The 19,851-nt window shown below is 44.3% G+C and overlaps 1 protein-coding gene and 1 non-coding gene across 6 annotated transcripts in view; one reads left to right on the top strand and one right to left on the bottom strand.

Moving 5' to 3' along the window:
* The window catches only part of LOC110485993 (nucleosome-remodeling factor subunit BPTF), a 56,349-nt gene extending 39,494 nt beyond the window's left edge, over positions 1-16,855 (bottom strand). For 4 of the 5 annotated variants that reach the window (XR_002468019.2, XM_021557263.2, XM_021557266.2 and 1 more), the window contains exons 1-5: positions 16,084-16,855; positions 13,042-13,864; positions 7,067-7,287; positions 1,483-1,722; positions 748-939 (exon numbers count right to left, since the gene is read on the bottom strand). Coding sequence is in view for 4 of the 5 variants with exons in the window: in XM_021557263.2 (XP_021412938.2) it covers positions 748-939; positions 1,483-1,722; positions 7,067-7,287; positions 13,042-13,864; positions 16,084-16,597 (1,990 nt within the window). In the remaining variant the exon portion in view is untranslated. The remainder of the gene's footprint in view (positions 1-747; positions 940-1,482; positions 1,723-7,066; positions 7,288-13,041; positions 13,865-16,083) is intronic. The other variant, XM_021557265.2, reaches the window with a different exon arrangement.
* Positions 16,856-17,886: 1,031 nt separating this feature from the next.
* On the top strand, positions 17,887-17,968 carry trnas-aga. The gene has a single exon. It is a non-coding gene; the product is annotated as a tRNA-Ser (tRNA).
* Positions 17,969-19,851: the final 1,883 nt, after the last annotated feature.

Here is a 19,851-nt window from a genome sequence, read left to right as displayed (position 1 = left end):
TTAAAGGGATGGTACAATCAAAATCAAAGTTTGACTGTTATTTTTCAGACGTCGAAGTTAGTCATATGTCAAAATGAGTCCACATCCCACACAATCATGCATGTGGATCCAGCTACATGCCTCGACCCAATTGAACGATAAGCACCAGGGAGTCCGGAAATGATATGGTGCCCATCTTTTTCTGTTCATTTTGGATTGGGGCATATAATCAAATCTATATATTTGTGTTTGCCTGGGATGTGGACTTCTCAAGAGAAGACCCAACCAACAGTCCCTTCAAAAGTTCAAATGACATGCAATAGTGCCCTCTAGTGTCATGAAGCAACATGCGCGTCATTCCTGTAGTGCCCACACACAGCCAATAGGGGTATGATGATTCATAGTAATAGTGATCTGGACACATGCATTAATGGCCTGTTTTACACGCAAGGTTCAGAATCAAATGCTTTGTCTTAAAGTCATTGTGATTCATGCCAAGCTATTTAGTCTGATTGCATATCAAAGCAATTCGCTTTAAGCGTTCTTTTGGAATGAAATAAAAGCGTGTATTCAGCAGAGTTGCGACCAGCAACTGGTCATTGACAGCCAATGAAATGAGGGATGCAAAAGGGACAGCGACCAATGGTAGAGCGGTCCGACATGGGGGGAGGCGGGATGTGTGGGGAGGAACAACCCAGGCACAGGAATTGAATGGAGGGGGATCATGAATGGGGTTCAAAGTTCACAGAGACACCACCCCCTTGGTACCTTCAGCCTCCTGCACGCCCTCGATGTTGGTTTTGGCCTCGTCCCCAGGCTCTCGGGCCCCGGTAGGGAGGTCTTGCCCCCCCACGGCAGGGCTGGGGGCCTCCGTTGCCGGGAGGGGGGGTTGTGGAGCCGGGAGATCAGGCTTACTCCCCTCAGGGATGGAGCAGTCACCAGTAGAAGGAGCCAGCTCGGCTTCAATCAGAGAAGCAGATATTCAGAGTTTGGCAAACTATGCTACATGTTGAAAACATTTTAACTGCATTCTCGCTAGAACGTAAATTATCTTGGAACTTGTGGTGCCAAGATGGCAGCCAATAAAATGACACATTTCAAACAGAGTTGGTCAAAGTGTATGTATCAGACTTTGTGTGGAATATGCGCAACAAGCACCTCCAGCGTGTGCATATAGAAGATGCTGTATTGTAATGAGACTAGTAGGCATTGCGTAAAACTTGGTGCGAGGACACTTATTACGGAGGGGTTATCAGTAGTATTGCTGAAGGCATTGGTTTAAGTTGACAAAGTGGTCTCCGATGGGTTGACAGCGCAACACAAGGGATTTCTAATTGGCTCAGAAAGAGGAGAGCGCAGTGGGAAACGGATCAATAATTCATTAGGCCTACATCGCTCTATATCAAAACGCAGTAATATCAAACAGCCCGTAAAGCCTGTAGGACCACGATGTAGCGGTAGCTGTAGTTAGATGGTGGGTGTGTGTGTGTGTGTGTCTCTTACCTGTAATGGTAGTCCCCTCTTTGGTCGCCTTGTCCTTGTCAGCCTTACCCTCCCCTGCTCCCTCCTCCTCTCCCTTCTTCTCTAGGTCGCCAGTCTTCTCCTTTGGCTCTCCCCCCTCCGTCTCCTCCTCCTTTCGGAGAGTTCCCTGCGCCTCCGCCTTCTCTCTCTCCTCGGCCGCCCGGCGCTTCATCTCCTCCAGCTCCTGCTCCTGCTTGGCCCTCAGCCGGTTCAGGATCTCCTCTGGAGAAGGGAGAGGACACCGATGGGTTGATTCATTTCATTGATCAGATCGTTAAAATACATATTATGCATGTCTAAATGTTTCATTGTGGGAAAACTAAACGTCCTTCAAAACACTCAGCCCCCCAAAAAGATCAAATAACTAGCCGTGTGTAGACTAAACACGATCAAGGACAACACAGAGTTACGGTGATTAGTCGTGTAGAAACTGAAACCAGCAGGACTGTAGGAATCCAGGTGCTGCGTTATGCACCCCTGAGCTACACCTCGACTGTCTCATACGGTCTGAGCATAAACTACGGTTTTATTGACCAGCCCATAAAACAGTTCTAACTCAGAGCATTCTTCTTATTCTTACCAGCAAGCGATTGTTTGTGTGTGTAGAGTCAGTCAGCCTATGCATTCGCTAAAGCTTTATCCCGCACTAACAGAGCACGCTGAAATCGATACATCTTCTGATTTGACCACGGCGCAATTCTGCCAGACGAATCAAACATTCACACCTGTGCTTGAAAGCCCGCCACTAACAGTGCATCTCTCTGGGCTATACTATAGGAATGGCCATGGAGTCTGTCTGGGAATGAGCACCTTATAGCACCCAGCTGTGCTTTGACTTGAACACCGCCTCAAAATGACACTTTTCTGAAATGATAGCCGCATAGCGAGAACTTGTCACGGTTTATACAACTGCTCAATGCGGTAGAACAAAGAAACAGAGCCTGTATTCATGTGTGACTTCCCCTCTATGGCAGGACCACATGGGGAGTAATTGAAATCGGACTCTGTGACGAAGCAGGTGATTTCATATTTCGGGGGAGTGGGATGGTGACAAAGAAAAACGTGTTGTTTCAGGCATCAACGAAAGCCTACCCTCTCTGTCATTTGTCGCCGGAGTGTGTGTGTGTGTGTGTGTGTGTGTGTGGGCGGTGGAGAAGCCTTGACAGCAGCCTGAAGTGTCTTCCTAGGGGGCTCAATCTGGGATCTGTCATCGCTTTCCTGATGCCAGTGTGTGTGTGTGTGTGTGTGTGTGTGTGTGTGTGTGTGTGTGTGTGTGTGTGTGTGTGTGTGTGTGTGTGTGGTGTTTGTCTACGTGGGTGTGAGAGAGAAAGTGGTTAAAAGGCTCTTTCTGACTTCATGTGATTTCCACAGTGTGTGTGCAGGAGTGAGTCGTAAGTAGACTCACTGGTGAGATTTCAAACCACTCATTCTCAATGGGAGGCACACCAACAGAGAACTGGATCTCAGTCTGTATACGAAGTCCATCACAAGTGTACCGTTACAATAGCCTGGGTCCCACATCTGTATATAACTCTATAACAAAGTCCTACGGTCATTGCCATGTCAAACGTAAAACAGATCTAGGACCAGGCTACAGACACAAGTCCCAATCTAAAAAGACTCAGCAATAGCCTAATAGCTGTTACAACAGCTTCCTATTATTGGCGTCACCCTCGAGGCCACTTATAGGTAAAAGGATTGGATAGCCTTAACACCCTATCACATTCAACCATCCCATTTGTTCTTTAATCAGATCAGTTGTCATGAAGGAGAGGAGGTAACAGTTTGGAGCCCAGCCAAACTGGGACTGGAGAGGAAAGTTGTCATGGAATGGGTACTGGTTCCTATGGCCCTTCAACATGACTGAGTAGTATTCACTTAACTGGGGGGGGAGGGGGAGAGAGATCGAGGGAGAAGGAGATATGAGAGAGAGAGGGGCAGAGAGAGAGAAAGAGAGCGAGCAGGATAAAGAGAGAGATAGATTAGAGGCGAGACAGACGGGGCAGAGGAGGAGTCATTGGCAGGCTCTCTGGTGTTAGACAATGGAGCCCCTCACACGCTCAGAACCAGGGACCTTTGGCTCAGCCGGACTGTCCTGGCTAACTTGGCTACATATAGAAGACAGGAGGACACCCGGCACAGCCATGTCCCTCCTCGTCTTCCATCTCCCTCGCTTTCTTTGTCACTTTTATCTCTCCTCTATCTCCGTCACTCTTTCTCCATCTCTTCCCTCCCCTTTCTTGACCTTTTGCCTCCATATTCTTCCACTGTTCCTCAACCCCCCCCACCCCCAACCAACGACCATTGACTCTCTATCTGACCATCTCTCCCTCTTTCCACCTCTCTCTGCCTCAGAGGCATTCAGTCCTGCCATCTTGGACCTCGTCCCAGTGAAGCATGCTGGAACAGTGCCACAGTCCCCAGAGCCTACAGCCAGGCCAAGTCAGCACAGGAGGCTATAGAGGCACTTAAACACAACCAGCCAGCCAACCCGCCACTGCCCCACTGATTAGGGCCTACTTACCCAAATATGAGGGGTGTGGAAATATTTAGGATTTTGCTTTGGGAAGACATGGGTAAATCCACTATGATAATCTGACAGAGGCAGGGGGAGAGGGATAGCGGTATGATAGTCGCATACATTAGTGCTTTTTGAGGTCGTTTTGGTTTGATTATCAAAAAATAATTACGATTTCAGATTTCAGTTTCAGTGATTTTTTTAAACATTAAAATGCACTGTGGGTTGAATGCTATAACAGATAATAAAACTATGAATAAAAGTTCCACGTTGGTAGTGACTGCCCATCACGAATTAACCATTCGTTGTTCACATTACTTTACTCAAACATTTCAGTTGTGTAGATCACATTTCTTTAATTTGGCAAATGTATTATTGAATTCAAAGTCATCATCTCATCTCTATAAAGCTGCTACTTATACCTGACAAATGTATTATTTTAGTAATTCTTCAAAGTAATTATTCATACTTTTATGACTGCTGAATACCAACTATCAATCACTTAGATCATGTATTTTCAGGTAGAGATACCTCGAAGAAACTGCTCTCTATGTATCCCCTCTTGATCGCACAATCTTCTGTCTCTTCCGTAGCACAGGTAAAAGAAACAGACCGGACAGAAGTAGTCGTGCAATGGATTATGGTCAACGTAGTTAATTATTGGAAACTATCATTATTATTGACCTGTTGGAAACTACAACTCCCTACTACAGCGCACAGCTCGGGCATGATGTGATTTATCTCTGGAGAAACTGCAGCGCAATGTGCTGTAATGAATACTCAGGGAGAAAAAAGGTGTAGATTCACGCGCAGGGCGCGGCAGGTGTTTATTTCGCCCTTGCAGAAGGCAGGAATCGTGGTCACAGGCAGGCAATGGTCATACACAGGCAGGCAATGGTCATACACAGGCAGGCAATGGTCATACACAGGCAGGCAATGGTCATACACAGGCAGGCAATGGTCATACACAGGCAGGCAATGGTCATACACAGGCAGGCAATGGTCATACACAGGCAGGCAATGGTCATACACAGGCAGGCAGTGGACATACACAGGTAGGCAAACAGGCAGGTGAATCAAAACTAGGACTGAAGGCTATAACTGGTTCTCACAAACGAGCTAGGAAAAGGCTTAGTAGAATCAAAACTAACAATACCCCACAAAGGCACAAACAGAATCAACTGAACTAAATAAGGAGCTGATGAGACCAGGTGAGTAACTAACACAGGTGAAATCAATTAACAAATATTTAAGACAGGGCTACCTTCAAGAACACAAAGAAACAGGGCTACGTTCAAGAACCCAATGAAACAGGGCTACGTTCAAGAACCCAATGAAACAGAACACAAGGTTGACTAAGAAAATAAATACAGAACCTTACATGTGCACATTGAGCTCACAGAAAAAAACTGAACGAAATAGAATTCAAATAATTGAACTGACATGATCAATTAGTTGTTTAAAAAACAAAAAAAATGACCAACAACACTACCATATATGGACTACTATATCTATAGCCTTACATGATGTGCATATCCCTCTCAACATATGCAAACGTACAGACACACACACAAACACACACACACAAAATGCTAATGTGCACAACTTGCACGAGTCATTACTGTAAAACCCATACACACCCAATACCATGGATCTGAAATGTGTGTGTGCGTGTGTATGCTGCCATGCTGATCAGTGCCCTCACATTACCAACTTAGAGACCGACAACATTGTGAAGTGCAGCCGTGGGCAGGAGGCAAATCGGCAGCCTCGTTGGAACCAACCGAACAGAGAAAATGATGCAGATGATGAATATCACACACATCAAGAGACAGAGTTTCTGCGTCCCAAAGGGCACCCTATGGGCCCTGGTCAAAAGTAGTGCACTACATTTGCCATTTTGGGACACACCCAGAGTAAGTGTTTGCTCATCTCTCAAACACCATTCATTCACCATAGGGGAATAACTGAAAGAAGAATAGAGCAGTAGACGAGAAGTTCTCTCAAAACCTCTGAGCATTATCAAGAGGCAAAACCAATGACTGATGGAAACAGACAAACAACCAATGACTGATGGAAACAGCCAAACAACCAATGACTGATGGAAACAGACAAACAACCAATGACTGATGGAAACAGACAAACAACCAATGACTGATGGAAACAGCCAAACAACCAATGACTGATGGAAACAGCCAAACAACCAATGACTGATGGAAACAGCCAAACAACCAATGACTGATGGAAACAGCCAAACAACCAATGACTGATGGAAACAGCCAAACAACCAATGACTGATGGAAACAGACAAACTAATCATTGATTTTGTTTGTCAGAGTCAAAACACTCCTTACTGGAAGTACCCGCTCTTGACTAAGTGTGCATCCCAAATGTCACCCTATTCTTTTTATAGTGCACTTCTTTTGACCAGAGTCCCACGGGGCCTGGTCAAAAGTAGTGCACTACATCAGGAATAGGGTGCCATTTAGGACACACACAAAACAGTCTTATTTGAAGAAAAAGCCCAAACTTACTTTACAATGGAAAAACAAATACATAACAGCTTTTACCCTACCAAAATGTGCTCAGAATTCCCTGGGCTCTGAATTCCCTGGGGTCTGAATTCCCTGGGGTCTGAATAGATTCAATGCAAAGCTTTCACCCTTCCAATGATAGTAACACAATGATAAGACTTCAAAAGGAAGGAAACAATAGGGTGTGTACTATGATAGAGCCTTTATAAGTTAGTTATCTAACAGCGTACAGAGAGCTGCATTCAACAGACACGTTGTAAGTGTGTAAGACAGGTAGTTTAATAGTAAATAACTACGCCAACAACTGCTAAAACATTCTTCTGAAATGACTGTAAATGACAATACCAGTCCTAGAATAAAATATGAAAAAAAATCCCAACACCCCCGGTGTACTGTGTTCCGTGGGTAAACGTTGCAGAAATGTCCTTAATAGAGATTTGTATTCTACATGTCAGATAGATATAGGTGACGGAGAACAAACATGCCCTATCTGAACGTGTCCAACATCTCTTACCGTTGGCGGCGGTGAGGAAGCACTTGTTGACGCCGCGGGCCTTGTTGGTGAGCTCCTCGGTGATGTCCATGTGCGTGTGCACCTCGTCCCTGATCTCCTCCAGCGTGGCGTACAGGTCGGCCTCCCAGTAACCCTTGTCCAGGCAGTCGATCAGCTCAGCCAGCTGCACCTTGGTGCTGTAGTACCAGATGGTCTTGTCCTCCTGCTCGCCGTCCTCCTCACTGGCGTGGAGGAAGGGAGCGAGACAGGGGTGGAGGGTTGTGGAGAGAAAAAGGAGGAGGGGAGAGGGATGAGATGGAGGGGAAAGAGAGAACATGAGAGTAGGGAGACAGAGGGAGAGAATAAGAGAGGATGGAGAAAGATCGATGTCTTTGATTAATTGATGCCATCATCAAATGACAAGCAGTAGAATGAAGAACAAGCAGACACCTATAGTAAATTGTCCATTGTTAAGGACATAGTACTGACAACTATTTAATACACGTCTCGTCTATGGTGCCAGTTCTCCTTAAAAAAAGGGTCATTCCGCCACTTTACAAACTCATAGTCATTATCTAAAGCACCATACCGGTGTCTAGATATGTGAAAACGGCATGTTTCTGTGATTGCAAAAATAAAAGGTCCTAAAAATAAATAAAAAAGCTTTTCAAAACCTGCGACAAATTTCTATCCAGAGGGGAAGCTATTTTCTTGCTCCATGTCACCGTGAATCTCATAGTGTTTGAAAATCCCAGTTTTTTTAAAACGTTCCAACTTTTGGTTACGTCATCGGGTAGAACGTAGAAATGCACCGTTTTCACATACACTGTATGTCGACCCTGGTATTGTGCTGGAGACGATGAAAATGAGTTTGAGAAGTGGTGGAATTGCGCTTTTAAGTTTCAACATCGACTTAGCTGCAATCTTGGGAAACATGATTATAGGGAAATTAGAGTTGTAACACCTTTGAGCACTCTAGGCATGCATAAGACATAGGCCCACATCAAATATCAACAAAACGACACATTTGACCGTTTTGTGCACAGCACGATCTAGGCCTGAGTCTCACTGGCCTTAGGCAGTATTCTAACAATCTAGTCAGCATCCTCTTAGGATGCAACCACCCACTCGAGACACACACATTCTCTCTCTCTCTCTCTCTATGGGGATGGTGTAGATCTATTACGCTACACCAGGTGAAAGACACTTTCTTGAGTGGGAGCGGCAATGAGACAGTGAAGGCTAACTCCGAATCCCTCTGTTCAGGTGTGTGTGTGTGTGTGTACATGAGTGTGTGACACTCCTCTCAGGTTAAAGGAGTCTGCTACCACACCATCTGTGACTAGTGCTTAATAGCTGGCGTATATGCTATCGCTTACTAACATTTGTGTGTTTACATTGTCATTATCCTTCAAACAAGTGAGGGCATTGGCCTTCCTATACCTTACCAGAGAAGCTAAACAAGTGATGTAAGTCGCTCTGGATGACCGCGTCTGCTAAATGACTAAAATATTCCTGTAAACGTTTCAATAAAAATCAATCATTGCCACCTGTCATGTAAACAAAGCTCCCAGCTTGAACATGATCACGTTTGACAATTGCTCACGCTTCTGCTTCAATTTGGATTCAGGGTTATCAGTGTTTCTTAGGTGGAGAACGTCAGTGCCTGATTGAAATTGACACTGTACACATGAATAAATAAGTAACAATAACTTTTTTAATAAACTCAGCAAAAAAGAAAACGTCCCTTTTTCAGGACCCTGTCTTTCAAAGATAATTTGCAAATATCCAAATAACGTCACAGATCTTCATTGTAAAGGGTCTAAACACTGTTTCCCATGCTTGTTCAATGAACCATAAACATTTAATGAAAATGCACCTGTGGAACGGTCGTTAACACACTAACAGTTTACAGACGGTAGGCAATTAAGGTCACAGTTATGAAAACTTAGGACACTAAATAGCTCTTTCTACTGACTCTGACAAACCCCAAAAGAAAGATGCCCAGGGTCCCTGCTCATCTGTGTGAACGTGCCTTAGGCATGCTGCAAGGAGGCAAGAGGACTGCAGATGTGGCCAGGGCAATAAATTGCAATGTCCGTACTGTGAGACGCCTAAGACAGCGCTATAGGGAGACATGACAGACAGCTGATCGTCCTCGCAGTGGCAGACCACGTGTAACAAACACCTGCACAGGATCGGTACATCCAAACATCACACCTGCGGGACAGGTACAGGATGGCAACAACAACTGCCCGAGTTACACCAGGGACACACAATTAGAGGTCGACCGATTAAGATTTTTCAATGCCGATACCGATTATTGGAGGACCAAAAAAAGCCGATACCGATTAATCGGACAATTTTATTTATTTATATGTAATAATGACAATTACAACAATACTGAATGAACACTTATTTTAACTTAATATAATACATCAATAAAATCAATTTAGCCTCAAATATATAATGAAACATGTTCAATTTGGTTTAAATAATGCAAAAACAAAGTGTTGGAGAAGAAAGTAAAAGTGCAATATGTGCCATGTAAGAAAGCTAACGTTTAAGTTCCTGGCTCAGAACATGAGAACATATGAAAGATGGTGGTTCCTTTCAATATGAGTCTTCAATATTCCCAGGTAAGAAGTTTTAGGTTGTAGTTATTATAGAAATTATAGGACTGTTTCCCTCTATACCATTTGTATTTCATTAGCCTTTGACTATTGGATGTTCTTATAGGCACTTTAGTATTGCCAGTGTAACAGTATAGCTTCTGTCCCTCTCCTTGCTCCTACCTGGGCTCGAACCAGGAACACAACAGCCATCATTGAAGCAGCATTACCCATGCAGAGCAAGGGGAACAACCACTCCAAGTCTCAGAGCGAGTGACGTTTGAAACGCTATTAGCGCGCACCCCGCTAACTAGCTAGCCATTTCACTTCGGTTACACCAGCCTCATCTCGGGAGTTGATGGGTTTGAAGTCATAAACAGCGCAATGCTTGACACACAACAAAGAGCTGCTGGCAAAACGCATGAAAGTGCTGTTTGAATGAATGTTTACGAGCCTGCTGCTGCCTACCACCACTCAGTCAGATACTTGTATGCTCAGTCAGATTATATGCAACGCAGGACACGCTAGATAAACTAGTAATATCATCAACCATGTGTAGTTAACTAGTGATTATGATTGATTGATTGTTTTTTATAAGATAAGTTTAATGCTAGCTAGCAATTTACCTTGGCTTACTGCATTCGCGTAACAGGCAGTCTCCTTGTGGAGTGCAACGAGAGGCAGGTGGTTATAGCGTTGGACGAGTTAACTGTAGGGTTGCAAGATTGGATCCCCCGAGCTGACAAGGTGAAAATCTGTCGTTCTGCCCCTGAACGAGGCAGTTAACCCACCGTTCCTAGGCCGTCATTGAAAATAAGAATGTGTTCTTAACTGACTTGCCTAGTTAACTAAAGATTAAATAATGGTGTAAAAAAAAAAAAAAAAAAAAAAACAATCGGCCAAATCGGTGTCCAGAAATACCAATTTCCGATTGTTATGAAAACTTGAAATCTTCCCCAATTAATCGGTCAACCTCTACGCACAATCCCTCCATCAGTGCTCAGACTGTCCGCAATAGGCTGAGAGAGGCTGGACTGAGGGCTTGTAGGCCTGTTCTAAGGCAGGTCCTCACCAGACATCACCGGCAACATTGACAAAAGCTGCTGCTCTTCCTCCCTGGAAAGGCCTGCCTGCTCCAAGACCTCTGTCACACTTAACAACTCCACTGTGGCCTCCTACCAGACTGTATAAAAAAAAACTCCTTCCCACTCTCCACTGGCTCCCATCAGCAGTGTCCATCAAATGTAAGTCCCTGTTGCTTGCCTATAAGGTAGCAAGGCGAATCGATCCTGGCCCAATCTGCACATTTTCGTTTTTGCCTTAGCACTACACACCTGATTGATATCCTCAAAGCTTAATGAGTTGATCCTTTTAAATCAGCTGTGTAGCGCAAGGTCAAAAACAAAAATGTCACCAGGACCAGGTAAAGGGTCAACCATAGCAGTACATCACCCCTGGAGCAAATTAGGGTTAAGTGCCTTGCTCAAGGGCACAGACAGATTTTTCACCTTGTCGGCTCAGGTATTCAAATCAGGGACACTTCAGTTACTGGCCCAACCCTCTAACCGCTAGGCTACCTAAGAAACACTGGTTTAGGTAAAAATGTCAAATATATGCCCCACATTCTTCCCCCAAAGGACCTTTCAATAGAAAGACCGGGGTAGCCATTAGAAGTTGACTTCAACACTCATCCTTTTCGTTTAAAAAGGAGTTTGGACACTATACTCAGTTTAGTATCGTGGTCTTCATTTCACAGTGTGATGACAACGGTTTTTATGTTCCTCCTAGTGTCAGGACAGCAAACAGTTCACACAACAGCATCCTTTCAAAGACTGAGAAGGCGTCGGTAGGCAGGGAAATTATAGACCAGGCCCAGTCCTGCACAACAGCCACAGGTGAGACAACAGCCCTAGCCCATCATCCCATCCCTCCACGCTATCACATAACCCCGTATTTCCCAATCCGTTCCTCCAAGGCCCGTAGCAATTGCATATTTTGGTCCTATCACACCTGATCAAACTAATCAATTGCTTGAGAAGAGATGTCCATGGAGAGATAACATTACAGAATATTCAGATATTAATGTATTGTCTAGAAGAGACATAATTATCTGCCAGGTAGAATAGGAAATTGTAATAACCATTTATTACACTGAAGATATAAACGCAACATGCAACAATTTCTAAGATTTTACTGAGTTATAGTTCATAAGAAAATCAGTCAATTGAAAGGCCCTACAGAACTGTCAAAGGGATTCCTCTCGGGGAGGTTGAAAGGCCCTAATCTATAGATGTCACATGACTGGGAATACAGACATGCATCTGTTGGTCAAAGACACCTTTAAAAAAAAAAGGTAGTGGCGTGGATCAGAAAGCCAGTCAGTATCTGGTGTGACCACCACTCCTCTTCAATGGCTGTGTGAAGTTAATGGATATTGGTTGGAACTGGAACACACTGACGTATACGTCGATCCAGAGTATCCCAAACATGCTCAAATGGGGGACATGTCTGGTGAGTATGCAGGCTGGGACACTTTCAGCTTCCAGGAATTGTGTACAGATCCTTGCGACACGGGGCCGTGCATTACCACGCTGAAACATAGACACTTTCTGCCATTTGCTCGGTACAGGAACTAAATCTCCCACATATAAAGTGTTAGTTTTATGTTTCATGACCTGAAATAAAAGATCTCAGAAATGTTCCATACCCACAAATAGCTTATTTCTATCAAATATTGTGCACAAATTTGTTTATATTCCTATTAGTGAGCATTTCTCCTTTGCCAAGATAATCCATCCACTTGACAGGTGTGGCATATCAAGAAGCTGATTAAACTGCATGGTAATTACACAGGTGCACCTTGTGCTGGGAACAATAAAAAGGCCTCTAAAATGTGAAGTTGTGTCACACAACACAATGCAACAGAGGTCTCCAGTTTTGAGGGAGTGTGCAATTGTCATGCTAACTGCAGGAATGTCCCCCAGAGCTGTTGACAGAGAATTTAATGCTAATTTCTCTACCATAAGCCACCTCCAAAGTCATTTTAGAGAATTTGGCAGTACGTCCAACTGGCCTCACAACCTCAGATCATTGTAACCACGCCAGCCTAGGACCTCCACATTTGGCTTCTTCACCTGCGGGATCGTCTGAGACCAGTCACCCAGACAGCTGATGAAACTGAGGAGTATTTCTGTCTGTAACAAAGCCCTTTTGTGGGGAAAAACTCATTTTGAAATCAATAGATTAGGGCCGAATGAATTTATGTAAATTGACCGATTCCCTTATATGAACTGTAACTCAGTAAAATTCTAGCATGTTGCGTTTATATTTTTGTTGAGTATAATTTTGGAGTGAGTGAACGTCTGTTTGTTGTTGTCTACTTACACCACAATGCGGCGGTCCAGGAACCAGTACTTGCGGCGGTGGCGGTCATAGCCGATTGGCAGCTGGCGGATGTATGGTCGGCTCTTCTGCGCCTCCGTCACACAGTCCACCACGCCGGGCACCTTGTGTGCCACGCACACCTCGCACTGCCACTCGTCCTCGGGTACCTCCACCAGCGGCGGCTTCACGCACTCCAGGTGGTAGACGGCCGAGCACGTCTCACAGCAGAGGAGGTCCCCCAGCCGGTGGCACACCCTGCAGTGGTCGTCATACGCCACCACCCCCTCTGACATCAACTCTTCTCTAGCCAGGTTGGTGGCCAGGAACTGGTCCACGAGAAATTGAAGGACCTTAATTTTGCTCTCGAGGGGCTCGTAGGGGTACTCCTCGCCCTCCAGTAAAGGGAGCACCTGGCGGTACTCTGGGTCGCTCTCGCAGTAGGCGCGCACCATCTCGGGCCAGGTCATGCCGTCGATGAAGTAGAGCGTGGAGTTGACGCTGTCCTTGAGGTCGGCAGGACCGAACGTGGTGTTGGATGTGTCCTCCTCGCGCAGGATGGCCTTGAGCAGGGCGGTGTGGGTCTCAGCCAGCAGGGTGCACTGCTCCTGGCCCGCCAGCGCCGCACAAAAGTCCTCAAAGCGGAACGGCGAGAGGCGCAGGACCGAGCCGAAGTTGCGCAGCACCTCATAGACGGCCGAGATGTTGAGAAGCTGACTGGCCGGCACCAAAAGGTCCTCTGAGGACTTGGGCAGCTCAAGGGGGGGCACCTCCTTGGCCTCGAAGATGGGCGAGCGGGGCCGGTGTGGGCGTCTGCCCCTCCGGCCTGAGACAGAGAGGGATGGAGAGAGAGAGAGAGTGATAAATTATGTAAAGAATTAAAATCAATCAAGAGACAAAATGGGGTCAAGAAAAAAGGCCCTTCAATATTAAGTGCTGGACTCTGAGAAACACAACAAAGACAGGTGAAGAAACAAAGACAAAACTAGATACATAGTGAATGAGCCAAAGCAGGCAGCACAATTCCCATCAACCATAACTGCTGTCGATGTTTCTATCAAACAGGCAGGGCTTCTTATTCAACACATTTGAGTGTGTAACTATTTTGTTACTGTGTATTGATAACAGCTCTGAATGTGTGCATTACTTTCCTTGTATCAACTTTTAAGTATAGCCTATTGGTTATAACCAACTTGTATTTTTTACCCTTCCATAAATCCCACGGTGTATATCAAGTCTGAATCTCTTCTATAAACAGAATTTCTCCCTTTGGAAAGAGAACTTTAGATTTACTCAGTAAATTTTTTTTTAAATATCAAGTCTTAAAAATTTAAATAAGCGAACCTAGCACCTGGTACTTGAGTATACACCGTGCAGTGGAGAATTTGGCCTTCCTTCATCGACGGCATGACCTGACCCTAGGCCAGAATATGGGTGCTGAGCTAGGGTCAGCGCCCCCTGTCCATGTAATCTTATTCATTATGATCGAAAAGGCTAAACTGATCGTAGATCAGCACTTTTTATGAATATGGACCCGGATCAAGTTCAGAATCTGAAACATGGATCCACACACTGATATCAGCTGGAGTAGTTATGTGTAACAACTAACATACTGTAGTTTTACATTAGATTTCAAACATTAGACAGGGTGTAGGCATAGACGAGGTGACATGAAAATGACCAACAAGCACCACTCCCCTGAGCTGTGTACAAAAACCTCTGCCTTCGTTCCTTCGGCCCTATGCACAGAGTCTCTATGTATGTGTAAGCATGTATTTGTGACTCAGTGTGCTAAAATGAGTGTGTGTGATTATAGGTCATAAGAAAGGCACATTAACCACTCTTTGCACAATTCAGCCATATTCGCATGGAAAGCGAGCCTATTTGGGGTAGGAGGTTATTGGCCTAATCAGTCACTGGGGTGCAATGGAGAGAGATAATTATGATTCAAGAATTCTAGGCTGTACACATCTGTGCTTATGAGATGTGGGGCAAGTTATGAATAATACACAGACATTTTAAGATGAATACCATATCAATAAATCTATAATTTTATGGAAATATAATTCCGCATTGAATTACAAAATGGTTCCTTAATAATCCAGAAATGGCTTGACAAGTGTTTATGCGAAGAACAAAGTACATGAATGACATCAAAGTCACTTACACAAATGGTTAGACATTATGCAAGAACAAAACTATTGTTCTTTACAGTTCAATTATTTTTCAAATAAGTTTGCCATTGCTCTTGCTCGTTTACACTGATAGATTGGCTTTGCTATGGTTACCGTACAATTTACTACGTGATATTATAACGAGTTAAAACTGCAACAGGTGAAATTAGAGCGCCTCTTTTCAAAACAAAGGGCCTTGGCGATTATGTCCCTGTCAAACTGATTTGACCACAATCTCGCGAAATATATCGCAAACACTTGCTTTTCTAAAGGAAAAAACGGTTGAAATTAAGGGAAGGGTGATAAATTACAACTGGTTGATTAAACTGCGCATTTATTGTTTACATCTACTACAGGAACTGTATAAAAGGTATATTCATGCCATGCAAGACAACGCGACAAAAATATCAAAAACAAATGGTATAAATCTTCACGTGAAATTTTGTAGCCAGATAGTGCAGCATGGCATGCTTGTTGACGCATATATGTTAATTAACGGATATTGCTAAATTAATGAATGGAAAGTAGCTAAATGTTTATCTTGAACTAACGCCTCAGCAAATAATGTTGTATGCAAAATGGTGCAATTATGCAAATTAACAATTCCGTTTTACAATAATTCCCATCGTCAAATGCGTGTTCATTTTTGCCTAAAGTTGCTGATTTTTTATAACAGAAAACATGCGAGGCGACAGTAGTGTTCACTGTGCGGGAACTAGCAAAGGATCACCAGAGCTCCTAAACAAAGGCCTGTTTATGAGTGCAATCTCCATTTTGAACAATGCACATTGCTTACCAAATGTGCTAAATAAAAACTGTAACACTTTGGCGTGCATTTGAAAAAATGCTTCTAAATTGCAAGCAAACGTACCTGGAGTGCTGCCGTGCGTGCTATCATGGCTCCGAAAGCTGCTCTCTGTACAGTAGCTAGCATCATCCTCATCTGGTAATTCTTCCAGAAAATCGGACTCATTGCCCACGGCCTCCTCTTCGTAGTCTGAGGGATTCTCGTGTAAAAGTTCGTCTTCCTCCGACCTCAAACTAATATTATCCTCTTCCTCGTCGCTATTGTCATCGTAGACCACCTTGCACAGTGGCCGTCTCCCCCGACCACCTCTCGAACCCCTGCCTCTTCCTCTGCCCCGCGATGTCGTCGCTGCTCCAACTTTCCTCCGGCCCCTGGACGAATGGTAGTTCTCTCTCGGATGAATTTCTGTATCACCGGTATCCACCAGCGAGCCTCGTCCGCGGCCACGTCCTCGGCCCCTTCCCCTACCACGGCTACCTCTCCCTCTCCCTCTCCCTCTCGAACCGCGAACTGGCACAGGGGAAACCTCCTGCATCTCCGCTGCCTGTTTAGGCGGCCTTCCTCTTCTCCCTCGCATTGTAGCAGATGTATTATTTTTTATTTCAATTTTAGCGCGCGACTAGTCCACGCAAACCCGAAAAAACGGGCACCCTCGGAAACCCTAACCAACGTCGCTATAGTCTCAATTAGCCCCACCAAGCCCCGGGCTCAATTTTTAGTAGAAAGTTCAAATAGAATGGCCGGCTTCCCGCTTTAGGTCGCCTGCAGTCGCCATTTTTCTTCGGATCTCTCCCTCCGCTGAAAACAGACAGCAGGCCCTGTACGGAGGTCACGTGACTACTATTCTACAGTCGACGCATTTAGTTCATAAAATGTGTTATCCATGCGAACGTGATGCCCCCACGATTGTTTATTTACATTCACTTGTCATGTCAAGTCACACAAATCAAGAAAACATGGATTTATTACAATGTAACAGCATTGTCAATTTGCAGCTGACGTCGTCATTCTAGCCAGAATGTAGACCAGCATACGTAGTCGGACACGGGAAAGATCAGAATCATGAAACCAAGTTGTTGTTAAGTCAGTTCCAGAGTTCCAGCACATATTAGGGATAAGTTCACTATATGTCAACATTTGAGTCATGTAGGTATTGGTAGTTGATGTGTTGCTATTATCAAAGAGACTCCATTTGTAATTTTGCTAATGCAGAGTGGAGTTATTCAATAAACTTATTTTAATGGCAAAAAATACTCATATTGTGTATTGCATTGGATAATTGTATGCCTTTATTTAAAAAATAGGATCGGAAAAAAATATTCAAATGTTGTGTTTACTTATTGATGCAAACAGCGGATATTATGAAGAGGTCATAAAACATTCTGGATCAGAACGAAGAACATCAGAATAGTTCCATCACCATGAATGATGGTAACATAACCTACCAATGTAGTAGTTGTAGTGCAACATTGTTTCTTTTTTTCTCTTTGTTGCTACAATGTTTCCTAAATCCCTCTCTTATGTTAGGGCCTAGCTACATTATGTTAAATTACAGTCTATGGTTTATGCTCTCAATGTAGCCTATTTAGATCAGGCCTACTGCGTATAGTGAGTGTACTGGTGGTGCCTGCTCTCTGTAGTTTATCTATGCCAAGGATTTTATCTTTAAAACAAGCACATAGCTTTATTAACTCCAGCAGGCAGACGTCTAATTATTTCGATGTTATAGCTACATTGTTAATAGAAGCAGTCGGCAAAGTGAATGGTCGTTCAAAAAATAGCTAACAGTCTTAAAAACGATAAATAGTAGCAGGTTTAACATGGGTATGGGTTAAATTGCGAGTGCTTTAATGTATAAACTATCAAGTTGTCGTGGCCGAGTGGTTAAGGCGATGGACTAGAAATCCATTGGGATCTTCCCGCGCAGGTTCGAATCCTGCCGACAACGATCTCTTTTGACGATGTAAATTGGAAGTTTCCCTCTAAAGGGCAGTACTTCCAATGCCCAAATCTTTCTACTATACATTTGTTACGTCCATTTGAATGTAATTAATGTCTTGATATTACCTACTGTCGTCATGCAAAAGGCGGTACAACACAATGGAAAAGGGCACCTCCAAGTGTTCAAAATTAAATACTTCATTTTCTGGTTGCATGTTCCACGTAGCCTTGAGCAGTATTGCAAAAATATTGATGTGGATATCTAAATTACTACATGACCAAAAGTATGTGGACACCTTCTTTTCGAACATCTCATTCCAAAAGCATGAGCATTAACATGGAGTTTGTCCCCCATTTGCTGCTATAACAGCCTCCACTCTTCTGGGAAGGCTTTCCACAATGTTAGAACATTGCTGCGGTGACCTGCTTCCATTCAGCCACAAGAGCATAAGTGAGATTAGGCACTGATGTTGGACGATTAGGCCTGGCTCGGAGTCTGCGTTCCAATTGATCCCAAAGGTGCTCGATGGGCTCGAGGTCAGGGTGCTGCGCAGGCCAAGTTTTTCCACACCGATCTCGACAATCCATTTCTGTATGGACCTTGTTCTGTGGACTGGGGCATTTCCGTGGTGAAACAGGAAAGGGCCTTCCCCAAACTGTTGCCACAAAGTTGAAAGCACAGAATAGTCTAGAATGTCATTGTATTCATAGACTGTTCTCTCTGCTACCGCACGGCAAGCGGTGCCGGAGCACCAAGTCTAGGTCCAAAAGACTTCCTAACAGCTTCTACCCCCAAGCCATAAGACTCCTGAACAGCTAATCAAATGGCTACCCAGACTATTATGCTGCTGCTACTCTCTGTTTATTTTCTATTCATAGTCACCGGTGCCCCTGCACATTGACTCTGTACTGGTACCCCCTGTATTCAGCCACACTATTGTTATTTTACTGCTGCTCTTTAATTATTTGTTACTTTCATTTTTTACTTAACACTTATTATTTCTTAAAACTGTATTGTTGGTTAAGGGCTTGTAAGTAAGCATTTCACTGTAAGGTTGTATTTGGCACGTGACAAATATAATTTGATTTGTTATGTAGCTTTAAGATTTCCCTTCAGTGGAACTAGCCTAGCCCGAAACCATGAAAAACAGCCCCGGACCATTAATCCTCCTCCATCAAACTTTACTGTCGGCACTATTCATTGGTGCAGGTAGGGTTCTCCTGGCATCCGCCAAATCCAGATTTGTCCATGGACTGCCAGATGGTGAAATGTGATTCATCATTCCAAAGAATACATTTCCACTGCTCCAGAGACCAATGGCAGCAAGCTTTACACCACTCCAGCCTATGCTTGGCATTGGGCATGGTGATCTTAGGCTTGTGTGCGGCTGTTAGACCATGGAACCCCATTTCATGAAGCTCCCAACGAGCAGTTCTTGTGCTGACGTTTCTTCCAGAGGCAGTTTGGAACTTGGTAGTCAGTGTTAAAACAGAGGACAGATGATTTTTTTACCCACTTCAGCGGTCCTGTTCTGTGAGGCTGCAGCCTACCACTTTGTGGCTAAGCCATTGTTGCTCCTAGACGTTTCCACTTTACAATAACAGCACTTACAGTTAACCGGTGCAGCTCTATCAGGGCATAAATTTGACAAATTGACTTGGTGGAAAGGTGGCATCTTATGACTGTGCCACATTAAAAGTCAGTGAGCTCTTCAGTAAGGTCATTCTACTGCCAATGGCGATTGCATGGCTGTGGCTCGATCCTATACACCTGTCATCAGGGGCACAACTTTCACTGGGGACAGTGGGACCCACATTCTGAAATTGTATTTTTGTCCCCCCCAGTTTTATCAATGGCATGTGATAGACGCCTCCGAGCGGTCAGGTTTG

This window comes from Oncorhynchus mykiss, chromosome 13, assembly GCF_013265735.2.
Source record: "Oncorhynchus mykiss isolate Arlee chromosome 13, USDA_OmykA_1.1, whole genome shotgun sequence".
Lineage (NCBI taxonomy): Eukaryota > Metazoa > Chordata > Actinopteri > Salmoniformes > Salmonidae > Oncorhynchus > Oncorhynchus mykiss.
Note: the sequence above shows the minus strand (reverse complement) of the source record. Positions and strands in the feature narration are given on the sequence as shown.